General features: G+C 39.5%; 1 protein-coding gene across 5 annotated transcripts; it reads left to right on the top strand.

Annotated features, from left to right (window-relative positions):
• The first annotated feature begins 5319 nt into the window (after window positions 1-5319).
• On the top strand, window positions 5320-13999 carry LOC120287568 (probable disease resistance protein At4g27220). 5 transcript variants are annotated; one of them, XM_039300414.1, is made up of 7 exons: window positions 5320-5546; window positions 6597-6665; window positions 7408-7476; window positions 8219-8287; window positions 8693-9127; window positions 9690-12380; window positions 13693-13999. In XM_039300414.1, exons 2-7 carry the CDS (start codon window positions 6611-6613, stop codon window positions 13695-13697), a joined length of 3324 nt encoding a protein of 1107 aa, XP_039156348.1. In that variant the 5' UTR covers window positions 5320-5546; window positions 6597-6610; the 3' UTR covers window positions 13698-13999. The 5 variants fall into 5 exon arrangements, with proteins under 5 accessions (XP_039156348.1, XP_039156349.1, XP_039156350.1 ...); XM_039300415.1 differs by lacking the exon at window positions 7408-7476; XM_039300416.1 differs by lacking the exons at window positions 7408-7476; window positions 8219-8287.
• Window positions 14000-19077: the final 5078 nt, after the last annotated feature.

The raw sequence follows: 19077 nt of genomic DNA, 5'->3' as shown, positions 1-19077 counted from the left end.
CCTCGTGATTGGGGACCGAATCCTGTAGATGGGAATGATGATGACAAATTGTACAGTCAATTTCAACCGAGAATGGGTATTGTGGTTGAAAGTTGAGGAAAAAGAGGAGATTTGTTCAGATCGAATGAACAAAAGGATTTGTACTCGAAATTGTTGAAACGTGATGTAATAAACCCTAGGAGTGTGGATTTTGATTTTCTGGATGCTGTAAATGTGAACTTGAGGGAAAAGTTCGGTTATCTTCAACTTGAAAAGTTATGCTCCAACACTACAGAGGCCTATGCTGAACTAACCGCATATTTCTATTCAAATCTTAGCTTTTTAGATGCGAATAGATTTTCCTTCAGTGTCAAAGATCAAGACTATGTTGTGGATATGGATATCTTTGGCAGATGTGTTGGGAGTCGAGAGGGGAAGATATCAACCGATCAAAGTTTCTATTATTGATGGTGCTACATTGGAACTTGTCAAGGACGGGAGAACAGATGAAAAGATTTCCTACTTAAGGATGAGTGCATTCAACATCTTGCTTCACAAGATTGTGATCAATTGCCTTTGACTAAAATCAACTTCCAAGACTGATGTTTCAAGTTCAGAGGCAAAGCTGATGTATGCCATTCTCACTGGGAAAATGTTTTCTCTTCCTCACACTGTTATGTTCCACATGTATAGAGCCATGATGAAGGACAGAGGCCAACTTCCTTACCCAAGTCTTGTGACGAAGTTATTTAGACATATGAATATTCAGCCTCCGCAAATCTTTTGTGTTCGATCATGCGATCATATGGTGGTAGGACTGAAAATGGTGACCAAGATGCGTCTGAAGGAATTGAACAAGGCGTTAAAGAAATTCAAGGAGAAGACTCCACTCAAAGCTCATCAACCCTCTTCTTCATCAAAGCGGAAAGGAAATGAGCCCTTGGTTGCTTCAAAACCGAAAAGAAGAGCTCTTATTGTTGAAAATGAAAATGATGATGAAAATCTCACCATCTCGCAATGGCTTTGAAGAACTTAAGTCGTCTGTTCCGGGGAAAGAATCGGAACAAATGGGAAAAGAAACGAGAGATGAAGGAAGAAGGAGAGGAGAAGGAAGAAGAAGAAAGAGAAGTTGAGAAGAAAAGAGTTGAGACAAGAAGAAGAAGAAAGAGGAGAACCTAACGAACACTCTTCGCCACCTGTAGGCATGGAAACAGGGGAAGATCAAGAGAAAAGAGGGAAGTCCTCATATCCTGACGCAAGTGAAGAAGTCAGTCGCTCACCTGCAGACCCAAAGGACGTTTATGCCTCTCAATTTCCAGAAGAATGTCATGAAATTTCATCGCCAAACCTGCGAGATTATGCTGATCTACCATCGTCTGCATTTACTCCATCGATCGAGCCGAAGTAAGTACTCGGACCGATAATGCAGCAGATTTTCGCGAGAATCATGGATATTCTCTTGGAGATGCGAGGTCAAATTTATGCCTTGGGATGCGAGGTTCAAAACTTGCAAACAGTGGGTCAAGTTTCTTCATGTTCATTGAATGATAAAATCCAAGCCCTCACTGTTCAGACTCAGGCCAATGCCAAGGGTGAGGAGATCGCATAGTTGAAGGAAGACTTGAAAAGGCTAGAAGGCATCGCTCAGTCTATGGGAGATTTCCAGCTTGTCCGCGTTCCCAAGCAATCTTGACTTTATTCAATTTTCATCTCAACCTTTTTAATGCCGACAAAAAGGGGAGAGATGCAAGATTTGAACAAGAACAATTTAACTTTTAATCGTGTGGTTGGTGTGTTGGACTAGTTGTTGGATTTTGTGGATTGTTTTGATCTGTTTGACTTTGTTTTTGTGTTTGGATGAGAACTGAACTAGACTTGGACTTGACTACTTTTATTAACTATCATTGGTATCTTATGGATGGCTTTATTATGGATGGCTTTATCACTTATTAAACTAACCTATTTTATGTGGTTGCAGATTCTAGTGTTATTCATTTAGCCATTTATCTCTATAAGATATGCATATGTGTTTGAAAAATGTTTTGCAGGTCAAAGTTGTCCGAATCTGCAGGAAAGTTTTGTCACCATCAAAAATGGAGAGATTGTTGGAGAAATCCTCTTGAAGTATTTTGAAGCTGACAAAACGTTTCCATCAGTCTAGTCCGAAGGTTTGCGGACTCGCTATTTAAAGTCCGAAGACCTCCAGGACAACCGGACTCAAGACTCAAAGTCTATCCTCATTGTGAGTCTCTAATCCGTTGAAGAAAGGTTACCCAGAACTAGATGTTTTGTTAAGGGCTTGACCTTATCAACTGGAGAAGATCTCGTGGCTGGAATAGACACAACGGAATCCTTTGATTGATCGAGATTGACTCGAAGATTAAGGAATCGATGATTGCCTAAATATTTTTGGAAGGTTCTACTTATGGAAACCGAGATCCTGATTGTATGGGTGAACAAGATTGATGGGCTATCGACACGTTCCTTTAATAGCCCGAATGATCTTCCTAATTGATTCCATCCAATGGGTAGATTGGAGGAATTCCTTTGGTAAGTGCCAACGGGTATGATGGCATAAAGGAGTATATAAGGAAGACGTTTTAAGTTATTGAGGAGTGCGCGATAGAAGAATTCCAAAGTCTAAAGCTCCCTGTTGTTTTGAGAATTTCTTTGAGCAAATATTTGTATACAAAAGAGAGTATATATTTGTGAGAAACCTTGAGGAGGTGTGATAGAACATCTACACTGTGGAATCAAGGAAAAGCTGAGTTGTAACTTCTCTTTTGTTCATAGTGAAATCCAGTAGGTGGGGTCGGTGTGGAAGAGTGGATATAGGCTTGGAATAAGCCGAACCACTATAAACCCTGTGTTCAATCTTCTCTTCCTTACTCTATTTACTTTGATCGTAAATCATTTTGTGAACTCCTTTCTATCGGCTGCCTAGAATCGCTTCCGTATCTCGATAAATTGTTTGTGCACCTATTCACCCCCTCTAGGTGCTTATACTAGCTATCTCATTCATGACGCTAGGTTGGGTGCGAATGCTTGGAGGGACGTAAACACTAGTTCTTTGGGAGAAAAATCTTTTGAATTTTAAAGCTAATTGTTCTGCTGTGTTGCGCCATTTTGATAGTTGTGCCCGATTATGGGACAAAATTGTGTGGTACGGTATATGACGTATCATTCCGTTTTAAGAGAAAACAAGAACCTAGTAAAGCTTGAATGAAATTTGGAAGAGCAATTGATCATATTTACAATGAATTGACTGCCATCATCTTTCGGGGAACCCTATCACCACTTGGACATCTTGCACCCATCTCGGCATCGCAAGGACATCTCGGGAACCATGTTACACCCTCAAGCATCCGAAAGAACCCATTTACCCTTCCGGGCATATCACACCCATGGTGTTGCGAGGACATCCGGGGAATTGTCACACCCTTAATCCTCCGAGGGAACTATCTTACACCCCTCAAGCATCCCTACTACAACCCGGTGCATCGCCATCCCGGAATCAACAAAGCATTTTCAAATCACACACTCATCCCATGGTGCAACAATTTAATAATTGAATTTAACATACCATCCATTGTGCTAATGCATAGAAATTGGATCAACTTTAACATCAACAATCTTTCGATGATTTGTAAGCTAGAAAAATAGTGTAAAACAATCAGTTGGCAATACCAGCCAAAAGACAAGTTAAGAAAGGATTTATTCAAAATCCAAAGTAAACTCGCCCGCCTTTAGAAATCAATGGCATTTGTCAAGTGAATCAACTTGAAAAATCATGAAACTTTAACATGATGTGGTCAAGACTCTCAAGAACATTTTTCATGAAGATATCAAAATCCAGTTTAGCTTGTACAACTCTCAATATTTCAAATAAGTCGGGTGAAAACATGGTCGAATTTCTGAACTAAAACAAATCCAAAAATAGGCATTTTGCATGTTTAAATGAGTTCCAAAAATGATGGAAAAAATTGCACATTATAGTTTAAGATGTGGTCTAAAAATTTTCTTGCTTAACATTTTTCCAAATCTTTTTTGAAAATTTCGTTGAAAATAAAAACCAAGTAAAGGTCAGTAAAAATCCGAGAAAACTGTTTCAAACCCTCTTTAGTTTTTTAAATATATTTTGAACATACGAAGTCCAAAAAATCCGAAATTAAAGTATGTTATAGAACAAAGTATAATGAGAAACTTTTTTTGAAGAATCCCTCACAAAACTCATACCACAAAAAACTAGTATAAAATTGGAAAAAGTACAGTCTATAGTAAACCGAAACAAAAATAGCAGTATCCTCGGATTTGTCCTTGACTTGTGCCATTTAAGCTCAAAGCAGCATAAATCTCAACATTCAGTACTTCAGCAACTTAGTAAACTCAATAAACCATCATTTCAACAATGCTTGTGATGTACGTTTGCTTTGAAATCGCCGACTAACACGACTATGTACGAAATCAACCAAGATGACTAAAATCCGAGGAATCAACCTCCGCGCATGGCAATCAACCTACGTAACATAAAAGGAAGGCAATTTAGGATGCGTTTAGTAACGTTTCTGTTTAAAAATTGTTCAAGGAAACAGAAATAGAAAAAAGTGTTTCTGTTCCAAGGAACAATTTTTGAACAAAAACGCGTTTGGTAAATCTGTTCCAAAAAATATAAAAAGAATAGAAACACGTTTAGTAAATTTGTATAATTTTTTTATTTCTTTTAATTTTTAAATATTTTTATTTTATTTTTATATTTTCTTTCTTATTTTCTTATTTATTTTTCTTTATTATTTATTATTTATTATTTATTATTTTTCTTCTTTTGGCCGGTCGCCGGCCTCATCCATGGCCGGCGGCCTCGCCCGGCCACGGCGAGACTCGCCGGCCCCGACGAGGCCGAGCATCGTCGTGGCCGGGCGAGGGTCGTGATAATTATACTTCCCTATAATAGATGCAAATCAAGCAATCATGACATAATTAGCTTTTTTTTTTTTTTTTTATGCATCTTGAGTAATTTTTCATATAGAAAAAACAAAGAAGTAAATTTAAATGCAATTTCGTAATTCTAGTCAATGATTTGGGAACACCGGGTGGTTTTTTTTTTATGGAATCAATTTTCGGAAATTTTGAACGCAAATAAAATTTCTCTGTTTTTTTTTTTTTTTTTTTTTTTTGTGTTTGGTGCTCTTTTTTTTTTGTGGGGTGGGGGTTGGGGGGTGATTTACATAATCCAACGATAGTCTGTGCTCGTTTGAAAACGAACGGTGCAGATGTGCCGAGCACGACAATCGAGGGGCACTCTCGGTTTCTAGGGTTTTCTATACCTATATTGTGGTTTCTTCCTCCTCTCTACCTTCCCTCTTCCTTATTTCCTCTCGCCGTATCCCACCTCTCCAAATTTCCATGCGAACGAGATCGAGATCGAGGGAGAAGAACTCGAGCGGGCAGTTGAAGCCGGGCCATGGGAGTTTTGCTGTAACCGGAGTCGAGGGCGTGTGATCAGGGGCTGAAGGAACATATCGACGCCAGAGATTAGCAACTGGACTGGAACTTCAGTCCTCCTCATTGTACGTTGTCTTTTGCCCTCGTTATGCAATTGCATGCCTGTCTGAATTTTCTGTTGCAACTCGTGACGCTCTATTATAGGATTTTTCTACTCAAATTTCCAGATCTTCTATATCTGTAAGAAACATAAGACACTTAAATTGTTTAATCGGCCAAATTTGGAACAGAAAATAAGCAATAATCATGTCTGGTCTTGTTTCTGGAGCTTTTTCCCGGAAGGCGTTCTCTATCAAATAAGATAATTAATGTTCCCGTTGAGCAAAGAGCGAAGATTTTTATTGGTTTATCAACGCCAAGTTACATAATTGGCTTGACTGATGGCTTCCACTTCAATCGTTCTCAACTCCAACTGGGGTTGAAAGCCTTTGGTCAAGCCAAGCCATACTAGATGCGGGCAAACTGGATAGTTTACCGTCCATCGTTACAATTGATTGGCGTAAAATAGAAATCAAGCAAATTGAAGAACTTGAGGGTGCAGCTTAGCCGGGGCCATGAAATAATGTTGAGAGAGAATCTTAGATGTAGCAGCAAATTATGTGATGTTAGGAGTTTGGAAACTTCCAAATAATCAAATTGGACAATTACGTTGGGTTTTGGTGAGCTTGACTCAAAATTTCACTTTTCATGCTCACTTCACCAAATCTTTTATCCTTACAAATCTCCAATTCCCCGTCCCATTTTTTCGTTATGAATCTATTATTTCACATATAGGTTCATATAGGCTGAAATTTTGAGTTGGTAGAACAATTTGCTGCATCCGAGTCATTCACAGAAAAACTAAGCCGGGCTTGTGTATAAGAAGCAAACGACAGAGCAATAGTTTTTAATCTGAAGAGCAAAATTTGAGCATTGTTTCCTGTCTTTTCAAAAGAAGTTCACAGGGTCTTGCTTGTTGGTACCCAGTCACTTGAAAAATATCTGTTCACTCTTCTGTGGGTTACAGGCGAAATGCCGAGTGCAGCATTTAAATTATGGGAGCTTGTTGAGTTTCTGCCTAATAAATTGTTGTTGATTTGTCTGACATGCCTTGCCCACTGAATAACCCAATGCAGAGGATTTGTCTAACATGCCACGCCCACTGAATGCAGAAGAGGAAGAACCCAATACGGAGGTTCCCCAAGGTATGTGCATCTCCCCATTCCCCTTTTGTAAAAGCTCGTGCAGGATGCTTAAGAGTCAGTCATTGATAATTAATAGATTTTTGAAAATGGACAGAACAGTGCTCCTAAGTGTGACATTTAAATTTTGAAAAGCAATGGCTCTCTCTATCCCCTTAGATCACCTGCATAAAGAGCATCCGTTTTTAAGACAGAAGCAAAATATAGTTCTCAATCTGAAGAGCACAGTTTGAAAACTGTGCCCACTGAATGCCAAAGAGGGAGAACGCAATATGGAGGTTCCACATGGCATGCATGCATCTCTAATTCCACTTTTCATGCTCACTTCACCAAATCTTTTATCCTTACAAATCTCCAATTCCCCGTCCCATTTTTTCGTTATGAATCTATGATTTCACATATAGGTTCATATAGGCTGAAATTTTGAGTTGGTAGAACAATTTGCTGCATCCGAGTCATTCACAGAAAAACTAAGCCGGGCTTGTGTATAAGAAGCAAACGACAGAGCAATAGTTTTTAATCTGAAGAGCAAAATTTGAGCATTGTTTCCTGTCTTTTCAAAAGAAGTTCCCAGGGTCTTGCTTGTTGGTACCCAGTCACTTGAAACATATCTGTTCACTCTTCTGTGGGTTACAGGCGAAATGCCGAGTGCGGCATTTAAATTATGGGAGCTTGTTGAGTTTCTGCCTAATGAATTGTTGTTGATTTGTCTGACATGCCATGCCCATTGAATAACCCAATGCAGAGGATTTGTCTAACATGCCACGCCCACTGAATGCAGAAGAGGAAGCACCCAATACGGAGGTTCCCCAAGGTATGTGCATCTCCCCATTCCCCTTTTGTAAAAGCTCGTGCAGGATGCTTAAGAGTCAGTCATTGATAATTAATAGATTTTTGAAAATGGACAGAACAGTGCTCCTAAGTGTGACATTTAAATTTTGAAAAGCAATGGCTCTCTCTATCCCCTTAGATCACCTGCATAAAGAGCATCCGTTTTTAAGACAGAAGCAAAATATAGTTCTCAATCTGAAGAGCACAGTTTGAAAACTGTGCCCACTGAATGCCAAAGAGGGAGAACGCAATATGGAGGTTCCACATGGCATGCATGCATCTCTAATTCCACTTTTCATGCTCACTTCACCAAATCTTTTATCCTTACAAATCTCCAATTCCCCGTCCCATTTTTTCGTTATGAATCTATGATTTCACATATAGGTTCATATAGGCTGAAATTTTGAGTTGGTAGAACAATTTGCTGCATCTGAGTCATTCACAGAAAAACTAAGCCGGGCTTGTGTATAAGAAGCAAACGACAGAGCAATAGTTTTTAATCTGAAGAGCAAAATTTGAGCATTGTTTCCTGTCTTTTCAAAAGAAGTTCCCAGGGTCTTGCTTGTTGGTACCCAGTCACTTGAAACATATCTGTTCACTCTTCTGTGGGTTACAGGCGAAATGCCGAGTGCGGCATTTAAATTATGGGAGCTTGTTGAGTTTCTGCCTAATAAATTGTTGTTGATTTGTCTGACATGCCATGCCCATTGAATAACCCAATGCAGAGGATTTGTCTAACATGCCATGCCCACTGAATGCAGAAGAGGAAGAACCCGATACGGAGGTTCCCCAAGGTATGTGCATCTCCCAATTCCCCTTTTGTAAAAGCTCGTGCAGGATGCTTAATTTGTCTTCTAATCTTCACCTAATAATAGGGGTATAGGCAGGACCTCAGATTTCTGATAGTTATAGAAAAACACAAAATAAACATGAACTAATAGGAAGAGAGGAGCTTAAGAGTCGGTCATTGACGATTAATAGATCTTTGAAAATGGACAGAACAATACTCCCTAGTGTGAAATTTAAATTTTGAAAAGCAATGGCTCTCTATCCCCTCAGATCACCTACATAAAGAGCATTTGCTTTTTTAAAACAGAAGCAAATTGTGGTTTTCAATCTGAAGAGCACAGTTTGAAATCTGTCTCCCGTGTATGTTATATAAGAAAGCCTCCATCCGTTTACCCTTTCGTGGGATGCAGGGGAAATGCCGAGAGCATTGGATCCACTTTCAGTTGTTGAGGTTCTGCCTAATAACAAGCGGAAGTCTAACTTCTGCGAGAATGAGTACGTTGGAGACACGAAGAGGATCAAGGCGCAGTTTGCTGGGGTAGGATCAGAAGCACCAGAGGTGCTGAAGGGTGAAAGAGCAGTGGAATCGAGCAAGAGACAAGGCAATGATGAAGGTTCATCCAACCTCACACAGAGTTTGCATCAGCCCTTGACTGTGGGCAGTGAAGTTGCTCGGTGTAAGACTTCATTTGTTGCCATGCCGTACCTGAGCTATGGTGCAGGTTCGTCAGCCTTTCTTCCATCGGCTGAGACGAATTTTCCCAATCAGTCTGGTTCTGCTTTAACCAACATACCACGCCCGCTGAATGCCAAAGAGGGAGAACTCAATACAGAGGTTCCACATGGTATGTGTGCATCTCTAAATTTCATCTCTAAATTTGGCATATGTTGAAGCTTGTGCAGGCTGCCTTATTTGTCTTCTAATCTTCACCTAAGAAAAGTGATACAGGTATAGAGAAACTGAAAATGGTCAGGAATTAATAGGAAATGAGGAGTTTTAGAGTCGGTCATTGATAATCACTAGATCTTTGAAAACGAAAAGACAAATGTTTTGAAGTGTGGCATTCAAATCTTGAAAAGCCATGGCTCTCCCTGTCCCCTCCGATCTTCTACATGAGCATTGGCTTATATGGTTAAATTATTTATCAAAGATAATTCCCATGACTTTTAATTTTAAATCAATTCTTTTCTACTGAAGAGCTCATGATATGGAGTCGGCAGTATTTCACTATCGTGACATCAATGGCTACAATACATATTAATTATTGTATCGAATGTTGCATGTAATATTTTTGTTCGAAAAAGTGAATACAAAATTACAATTTTTTATTTGCATGAGTGTAACATACCTATAAAATATATCTAAGGAGTACCCAACAGTGAATTTTCACTTATAATTGTGTTTAGGTGCGAGAACGCATCTTGGACTGGCTAAGAGTCAACGAGGTACCCGTGGGCTTGCCGACGCGAATATGACGTCTCTCAAAAGAAAGCTGGAAGAACTCATCAGCAGTCGCCGAGCGGACATGAACGAGCTGAAGTCGAAGTGGACGAGGACAGAAGAAGAATATGGGAGTGTGGTTCGGGCAATCAGAGAAGGAATATCTTTTCCACCGGAGAAAGTAGCAGAGGTGGAAGGGCTGTGCAAAGAAGTCGAACAGATTCTTTTAGTTCCAGGAAGATTTCGGCAAGAGGCGACGGTTAGATGTCGCAAAACATCTCCCTCGGTGACAATAGAAGAATTAGTAGGCAAAGAAACTCTGCAGAAGGTGGATGAGATTGTTTGCTTTATAATGCAGAGCAAGGATTTCGTAATTGGTGTTTATGGTATGGGCGGAGTGGGCAAGACGGCCATTTTGAGGAATGTCTATAATAGACTCCTTGAGTATCGTGCATTGGATGTATTCTGGGTTGATGTACCTCAGGATTTTAGTGTTTATGCGCTACAAGAAGCGATTGCCAATGCAGTCGGACTAGACAATCTTTCAAATGAGAAGGACTTGAAAAGAAGGGCGGGCCTATTGTGTGGACATCTGAAGGTGAAGAAGAGACCCATCCTTATTTTAGATGGCCTTTGGATGCACTTTGAAGTTAAGGATGTGGGTATTCCGGTTGGAATGGGCAGACTACGGTTGGTAGTGACAACTCGATCACTAGATGTGTGTCGTATGATGCTCTGTCAAAAGCAAATGAAGATAGAACTTCTCAAGGAGGAAGATTCTTGGAGGTTATTTTCAAGGACGTATGGCTTTGCGGGAGAACTATCTGGGGAAGTTGGACAAATTGCAAGGTCTCTTATTAATAGGTGTTCTGGTCTGCCACTTGGGATCATTGAGATTGCAACTCGCATGAGAGGAGCGGAAGAGCATGATTGGAGATGCATGTTGCAAAATTTAGAAGACCTAAGGCTGGAGCTTGACGTGTTCAAGAGACTGCAGCTCAGTTACTTGAACTTGGGTAATGAACAAGTGCAACAGTGTTTCCTGCATTTAATCCTTTGTTTTGGAGATTTCCTTTCAGCAGATGGCAGAAAGTTTTACATAGAGTCTTTGATAGATGAGGGTTTGTTAGGTGGAATTGCCACCAGGAATAGACTGTACGAACGGGGTAACGAAATATTGGGTAAAATAGAAGGGGCTGGCCTGTTGGATTTTGAAGAAGGGGATCGGTGTCTACACCCATTGACAAGGGACATGGCATTGCATATGGTGCCGAGCACAACTCACATGTTTAAGGCCATTATGGGTTTGAGAGAAATACCGGAGGACGTATTCTGGACCGATCGTCTAGAGAAAGTCTTTTTACATGGCAACAAAATAGAAGAAATCCCATACGGCATATCGCCAAATTGCCCTAAACTGACGAGGCTGTCTTTGGATAGCAATTCCACCTTGGCAGTCATCCATGGATCTTTCTTTGGACATCTAAAGGGGCTGACTGTTCTAGATCTCAGCTGCACCGGAATCACGGAATTACCGGACTCCATCTCTGAGTTGGAGAGCTTGGAAGCACTGTTACTGCAAGGTTGTTCCTCATTGCGTTTTATTCCTTATGTAGGAAAGTTGCGATCCCTAAGAAAGTTGGACCTCACTGAGTGTAGAAGTCTTGGAGAAGTGCCAGAGGGCATGGAGATGTTGGCAAACCTGAGGTGCCTCGCCCTACTTCTTGCAGAGATCCAGACATTACCGGAGGGAGTGTTGGGGAAGCTGGTGAACTTGCAATATCTCTCGATTAATGAGCTAAGGGTGGGAGAAGAGGTAAAATTACTGGAGGTGGAGGAACTTTATTGTTCTGTTTCCGATGTGGAAACATTCAATGCATGCGTGGGGTGTCTTGAGCGAAATGGATCCGCACGCTACAGGCTCATGATGGGTGAACGAAGCGGTGAGGTCCTTTGGTGTGGGATTGACACTGAGAGGTTGTTACTCATTGATAGTTGCGACCGTATCGCCGGGAGTGTAGATGGAACAAGTGGTGATGGCTGCGTTCTGCTTCCGGAAAGTGTGCAATCATTGGTATTGTCCCGGTGTCATAAAATGAAGAGAGTGATGGAATGGGAGTGGCTGACTGCTCACCTTCCAAATCTGGAGGAGATTGTAACCATTAGTTGTGAGAACTTAGAGGAGATAATACATGGGCCATTGCCAAGTGAAGCCACTTGTCGCCTTAGACATCTTGAAGTAAATGGATGCAACAACATGAAGAGGGTGCTGCTGACGCAAGACATGGTGCTCCATCTCCCTTTCCTCGAAGATATAGTAGTCCAAGACAGCAAGGGCATAGAGTTGATAATGGGCACTGTTGCCAAAATGACGTACTTCTCCTTCCCGAAGTTAATGAACCTGGTTCTACATAAACTTCCGGAACTGAAGAGTGTATGTGATGGGATCATGAGATGCAATTCCCTCCAGAGGGTTTCTATAGACAATTGTCCAAAACTGAAGAGGATTCCTCTGCAGCTGCCCCTGCTTGACAATGGGCTGCCTTCTCCTCCCCCTTCTCTTCGAGAGATTCGGATAAATCGGCAGATGTGGGAGTCGCTTGAGTGGGATCATCCCCTTGCCCGTTCTTCACTTGAACACTTAATCAAGTTTCTTGGTAAGTAACCCACAAATTTTACTTATTTTATCCTTTCTATCTCCCTTGGTGGTCCCTTGTAAGGATCTGTTCTCCCGCAGTATGGGAAATTCATTTTTTTCCAAAACTTTTATAGCAAGTGTTATACCGCATAACTGCTTTGAAACTAGCAATTAGGCCTGTGCTACACACTGATAATTGAATTCTATTACTGCTTGAAAGTGCAGCAGAGTAGCCATGTTATTATTAGACCTTAGCGATGTTAAAAAGTTATTTAAAAAAAAATAAAAGATCTCCCTTAACTTTGAATGAATAACAATGGCAATTGTCCTTGCTCTCTCCGTTTTTTTTTTTTTTAATTTTTTATTTTTGGGCCAAGGCATTCGTATATTTAGAAGATGTTTCTCACGCCGATTTTTAAAAGAAAGCCATTCTGAGTATACGAAATTGTGCATATGCTGATATGGAAATCCCTCTTTCATAAATGATCAGTTTTTGTGGTCACAAAATGATCACGACATGGAGATAACAAATGATTAGTGGCTGCAGAGTTTCTCATACGAAAAAATTGAAATTTATCATGACATCCTTGTTGGGAAGATGCTAAAGCCTAGTAAAAGTAAAATTTGATTGGGAAGTTCTACTTTATTGGTTGGGATGGTTTAAGAGAGCATGTTATATGCTTTGTACCTTTTCTTTTTGTTGTCTTTTCTGTTTTACCTCATCCAGTACTTCTATTTTCAATTTCAAGTCTTCTGTTGCTTTTTAAATTGATCACTATTCTTCATGAATACTTTTGATGGACTTTGTATTTTCGATTGCATATTTGAACTTTTTGAATTCCTTTCTTTTAAATTTGATTAAGTTCGGTTGGCCGGAGGAGTCTCTAATTTCTTTAGTTTGTTTATGTTCTCTCTTTAATTCGATTAGGTTTTATCATTCAAAGAAGTCTCTAATGCCTTCAAATTGTTTTTGGAATAGAAAAAGAAATGAGGGGTTAGCTATATCTGGAACCTCGTGAAATCTATGAGGGCTGATCTTTTGGAAGCGCAAATATTGGACAGAAATAAGATTGACTTAGGTGTCAAGAAGCGAATTGGCCAGTTCAAGTTTTTTCTAAGCTCTCTCAAAATGCACCACGATCTGTATATAGATTTCTCATGCATAGTCATGCGGTATGCAATGATATTGGGTATGAGTACGAGAAAGGTCCTGGGGGATCAATTGCTCGCCAACTATAGAAAAACCCCTCTCCCTCTCCCTTTCTCAACTGCTTTTAGGTCCTTTGGACCCACTTTGCGAGCTACTAACAAAAGAATATTTCTGGTTCCAGACTGATGAAAGCGATGGAGGATCCTTTTGAGTATGAATCGTCTTCTGATGGCAGTGGACATCAACCTCAACGCCATTGCTACATCAATGTGCTCGATTTATGTTTAAAGTACCTCTGAACTTTGTGATGACATATGGTTAATTCATGCCTTATTTTATAATCTATGATAACTACGTCAGGTTTCTGGAGTCTTGGGTTTGTATTATCCCTTATTTCTACCTCGTGAAACATTTCTCTGTCCCCCCCCCCCAACTGACTCGTTTAAAGAATTGATGTGGATATGAATTTGATTGTCTACTACTTTAAAGTATAATCTACTGTGGGAGGTGCTCTTGGTTTGGAGCAGATTAGTGGCTATTTCACTTGACGCGCTTTAATGGCATCCGCAATGTTGACCATCTTAGAAATCATGTGAGCAGCCAGCTTGTGACTAATGCTCTCGAGAAGGTTTTCATGCAGAAACCCATTCTCGTCCTCTGGTTTTAGCAGGGAAATCCTAGCACTTAAATTCAGAACACATAGGAAGACGCCTGACGATATGAACTAAACACAGGGACGTCTTGGCACGATGAGGTTTGTACCTGTCTCTGGCTGAGGAAAATATCTAATGGACCCTTATAAGTTTATGGACAGATGGTATCTACAGCAAATGTTTGATCAAAAGACTTGACGTTTCCGAGCGTCCCCCTAGACCGGGCTTCAGTCAGTTGAGTCTTGAATATTTAGTGCTAACCATTGGTGCGATCTCCCCATGTGCGTATCTCCTGCGTGTGCAACGAAGGCAGAAGTCCCGCAGAATGATAACTATTAAAAGTTCTCATTTCTTCTGTTATTGTGGCTGTGGTGAACACCGTGGTAACGGGGCATTAGCTTGTGGAATGAGAGCATAGGGCATGGTAAATTGATTTTGTTTCCTAGACATAATTTGTATGCGTGACTTTCATGCTTGAGACAAAAAGGGGTGGAGCTAAATTGACCAACAGATCTTCCGGAGGATGAGCTCCTACTTTGTCATTGAAAAGGTAAGATTGTCTCGGGATTGCATGATTTCCCTATATCCACAAGGAGTCGATACTTAAAAGTCATTCACAAGGACCTGAAAATAAGCAATGCACTTTTTGAGCGCTATTCTAGATCTTAAATTTTCAGGCTTAGGTTGGCAATAAGAAAGTTGCAGAAAGGACAAGTACAAATAAGGATACCTAGAAAGTCTGTAGCTTGTTTTGTAGAGGCCCACTGGCCTACTTTTGGACAATTTAGAGACATGATTGTTCGATAGTGGCTTAGCCACCAACACATGCCTTCGATGATTTAGAGTAAAGTCTTATGAATGTGGATTGCTTTTGGTAGACAGTAGTAAAAGGAATATAGGAGATTTAATCAAAATGTCATCACCATTTTGGATATTCAAGGAGCAGAATATAATAGTAATGTTGTATGTTAGTTTCTTTGATTTCGTTAAACCTGTGGGCATTTATTCGCAAGCTATAGCTTCTGCTGCTGATATTGAGCTGAAGGGGACGGTATTAAATGTGAATATAGAAGACAGAATAGTTGACAAAAAAGTGAAAATTTTGAATTTGGGAGGGAAATAACCTTGCTTGTAATTGAAAATAGACTAGGTGGGATTCATTCAGGCATAGCCCTTACATGGAGATTGCTATACGAATGACATTGTCCTTTTTTTCTTGGAAATCATAGTAATGATCATTCCAAAATTTGCATTATCCAATGACAACTTGACCAAGTGCACATGAAGTTAGACAAATGAGCAAGACGTCAATACATTCGCAACATTCAATATCAACAGATCCAATTGTGTGAAAGCACATCACCGAAAGCACATCACGCATTGGATTTCGAGAAAATATAGAATGGAGTGATGGTAGGATATGTTCAATGACCTTGGAACCATCTAGGTCAAACTGAAATTGTATACTTTAATTGCCACGTCTGAAGAAAGTGGATGTTAGTCGTAGAATAAAAATTACGCAAAAATTCTTGCTCGACTTTAGTTTCGTTTGGACCAGGAGAAATTCTAAATTAGTGACACATCACTCATCTCAATGTACGTGCCACTGTTAATGGCAGTCTTCTTTATCTTGCGGCAACTTGCAAGGTGGACTTCATAAGACCCTTTTGCCTTTCATGACCTGAAACAAAAATGGATTTAATCGTGGGGAGCACAAAAGATTAGTTGAAGTCTTCAATCATATGCAAAAAAACTCCTTTTGCCACTTGCATTTATTGTTTTATCATCTTCGTGTCATTGTTGGGTCCTCATCTGGAGCTAGTATTTTGAGTTCCGACTAGTCTATGAAAGATGGAGAGACGTTGGTCTCTTCAGGCCAAAGATTTGAGCTTGGCTTCTTCTCTCTAGGAAGCTGCAAGAACAAATACTTGGGCATTGAAACAAGATCACTCCTCAAACAGTTGTTTGGATTGCTAATAGAGACAACCAACGGATTCAAATGGTGTTATGATATTCAGCCATGCAGGGAATCTAGTTCTTCTTAGGGGAAAAAAGTCATTGCAAATTTCATAACTTACGTATGGTGCTCACACGAAAGTCATTTTTTTTTTCCTGATCAGCTGGATACCATAACTTTCATACGGCGGTTAGTTGATTGTCATATATATTTTTTACTTAGTTGAGTACCATATACTTTTTATTTAATCAGTTGAGTGCCATATAATTCTTCAATGGATCACTTCAAAACTATTTAAAAATGTTCACCATGAGTGCCATGCCATGTCAAATTTCTGGCACTTGGGTCAACACTTTTTAAAAGTTATGGCACTTAAATGAGTATTATATAGAAGTTATGACATTTGCGATAATCTTATCCCTCTTCTCAACTAATCAAATGATTTCATTGGGTCTTCAAATTCAGCTCACATTCTGATGGTGCCTATTACTAGCAAAGCTTTGAGTACCCATCTCGACATGGTCTTAGTAGGGTATGGAATTGGGGTCGAACTTGAACCGGATTTAAATGGTATCTGACCACTTGTAAAAGTGTGGATGACCCTATCCCTAGTCATTGCCACTTAGATTTACCACTCAGGGATTGCCATGATTTGAAGTGTTGAACGATGGGTTCATCTAAACATATTGCAATTGGGAAGTGGAGTGGGATCCAGTTTGATGGTGTCTCGATGCCAGTGGATCCCATTGTAAGGAAAACGGTGGTTTAAAACTAGATGGATGCCTACGCCGCGTACCATCAGCCATCAAATGATGAAATCCTCATCAGAATACCAATGTATGCATCTGGTTTGGTGCAATGTTTGTGTGGAAGAAGGGAAGCTTTAGTTAGTCTATCATGCAATTGCTTTCTATTGATCCCATGACGGCTCGCACCTTTGTGTGGTTTACAATGGTTTATGCAAAAGTTATGGACATTTGAGACGCGAGTGCTTGCTGTTGGAGAAAACTTCCTTATTTGTTTTGAAGTTGACAAAACGTTTCCATCAATCTAGTTTGAAGACTTATAGACTCTATCGTCAAAGTCTGAAAACCTCCAAACTCAAGATTTAAAGTCTACCATCACTAATAGTTTCTAGACCGACGAAGAGAAGACTTATCCAAATGCAAGTATATCCTTAAGGATTTGATTCATACGGTTAAAAAAGATCTCACAGCTGGAGATAGCACCTCGTGATCAATTATTCTCATTGAAAATCAATTTTGATAATTAGATCTCGTTGATTGGCAAAGTATACTTGGAATGTTCTATTTATGGAAACCTATATATTGATTGTATGGGCGAGCATGATTGGTGGGCTATCATCACATTCCTTTTATAACTCGAGATCTCTCTAAATTGATTATGTCCAACGGGTAGATTGGAATAACCCCTTTGGAAGGTGCCAACGGATATGAAGGCATAGATGAGTATATAAGGAAGACGCTCAAGTTATTCGAGTATGTGTGTGATAGAAGAATTCTAAAGTTGAAACTCCTAGTTCTTTGCTATTTCATTTGCTAAGCTTATACTGTATTCGAAAGATAGATAAATACTTATGAGACCTTGAGAAAGTGTAGTAAAGTCTTTATACTATGGAATCAAGGACGTGAGACTATAATATCTCTTTTGGTTCTTAGTGAAATTCAGCCGGTGGGCTATCAGTGTGGGAAAGTGGACATAGGCTTGGTCTAAACCGAACCACTATAAACTCTATGTTTCAATTTTCTTTCCCTAAACTCTTTACTTTAATTTACAATCTTTTATATCTTTAGTTTATTATTCTCAAAAGATGAATTAAGCTGTTAAGTTTTGCAAAAACTTCTTTAACACCTATTCACCCTCTCTAGGTGTTCATATTAGCCTTATCAATTGGTATTAGAGCTCGTGTACTCATTTAATTGAAGTATTTTTACTTTTGAGTTAAAGATCTATAGCTAGTATGTTGGCTCAAAGCAACACTAGACCGCCTTACTTCGATGGAAATGAATACAGCATATGGAAAAACAAGATGAAAGCAATCCTAAGATCGAAAGATCCTCTGGAATGGGATGTGGTAGAAAAATGAATCATTCCTAAAGCTGCACTAGTTTCAGAAAGAGGAAAATAAGTTGTAGTTGTTAGAGAGATGACTCAAGAAGAAATAACCAAGAGACAAGCTCTTGATGCTAAATCAATCTACTCTTTATATTGTGCATTATCTCCTATTGAGTATAACAGAACATCTTCTTGTGAAATAGCTAAAGAAGTCCGGGATAGGCTGCACATTACTTATGAAGGAACTTATTGAGTGAAAGAAATAAGGATTAATATTCTACTCGGACATTATGAAGCATTCAAGATGAAGTCAGGAGAACTCATTACTAATATGTTTAGTCGTTTTACTAAAATTGTAAATGGTCTAGAGTATCGGGGATAGCCTATCTTAGAATCAATGAAGGTCAACAAATTGCTGCATGGACTCTCCAAAGACTAGAATCACATAAAGACTTCAATAAGAGAAACACAAATGATCATGCCGCTTTCGTAAATGAACTAGTTGGCACACTTTAGTCCTATGACGTGGAGAAAATCAATGAGGAGAAAGATCTTAAAGGTAAGAAATCACTTGCTTTGAAATCTAACGATAATTCTGATGTTATAGATTCGATGATGATATGGACGATGAAGAGTTAGCTCTTATGATAAAGAGGTTTAGGAAACTAAACAAAAAGGGAAAAATGGTTCAATTGGAAGAAACAAAGCACTCAAAAGTTTCAAAACAAATCAACCGAGGATGATGAAGCCAATAAAGATGTGATCTATTTTAAATGCAAGAAAAAGGGACACATTAGACCCAACTGTCCTCTATTGAAGAAAAAGAAGGAAAAGCTGAGAAATATAGGAAGTCTCTCAAAGCGAGAGATATTGAGTGATA

This window comes from Eucalyptus grandis, chromosome 8 (assembly GCF_016545825.1).
Source record: "Eucalyptus grandis isolate ANBG69807.140 chromosome 8, ASM1654582v1, whole genome shotgun sequence".
NCBI lineage: Eukaryota > Viridiplantae > Streptophyta > Magnoliopsida > Myrtales > Myrtaceae > Eucalyptus > Eucalyptus grandis.
The sequence above is the reverse complement of the archived record's forward strand: the minus strand, read 5'-3'. Positions and strand labels throughout refer to the sequence as shown.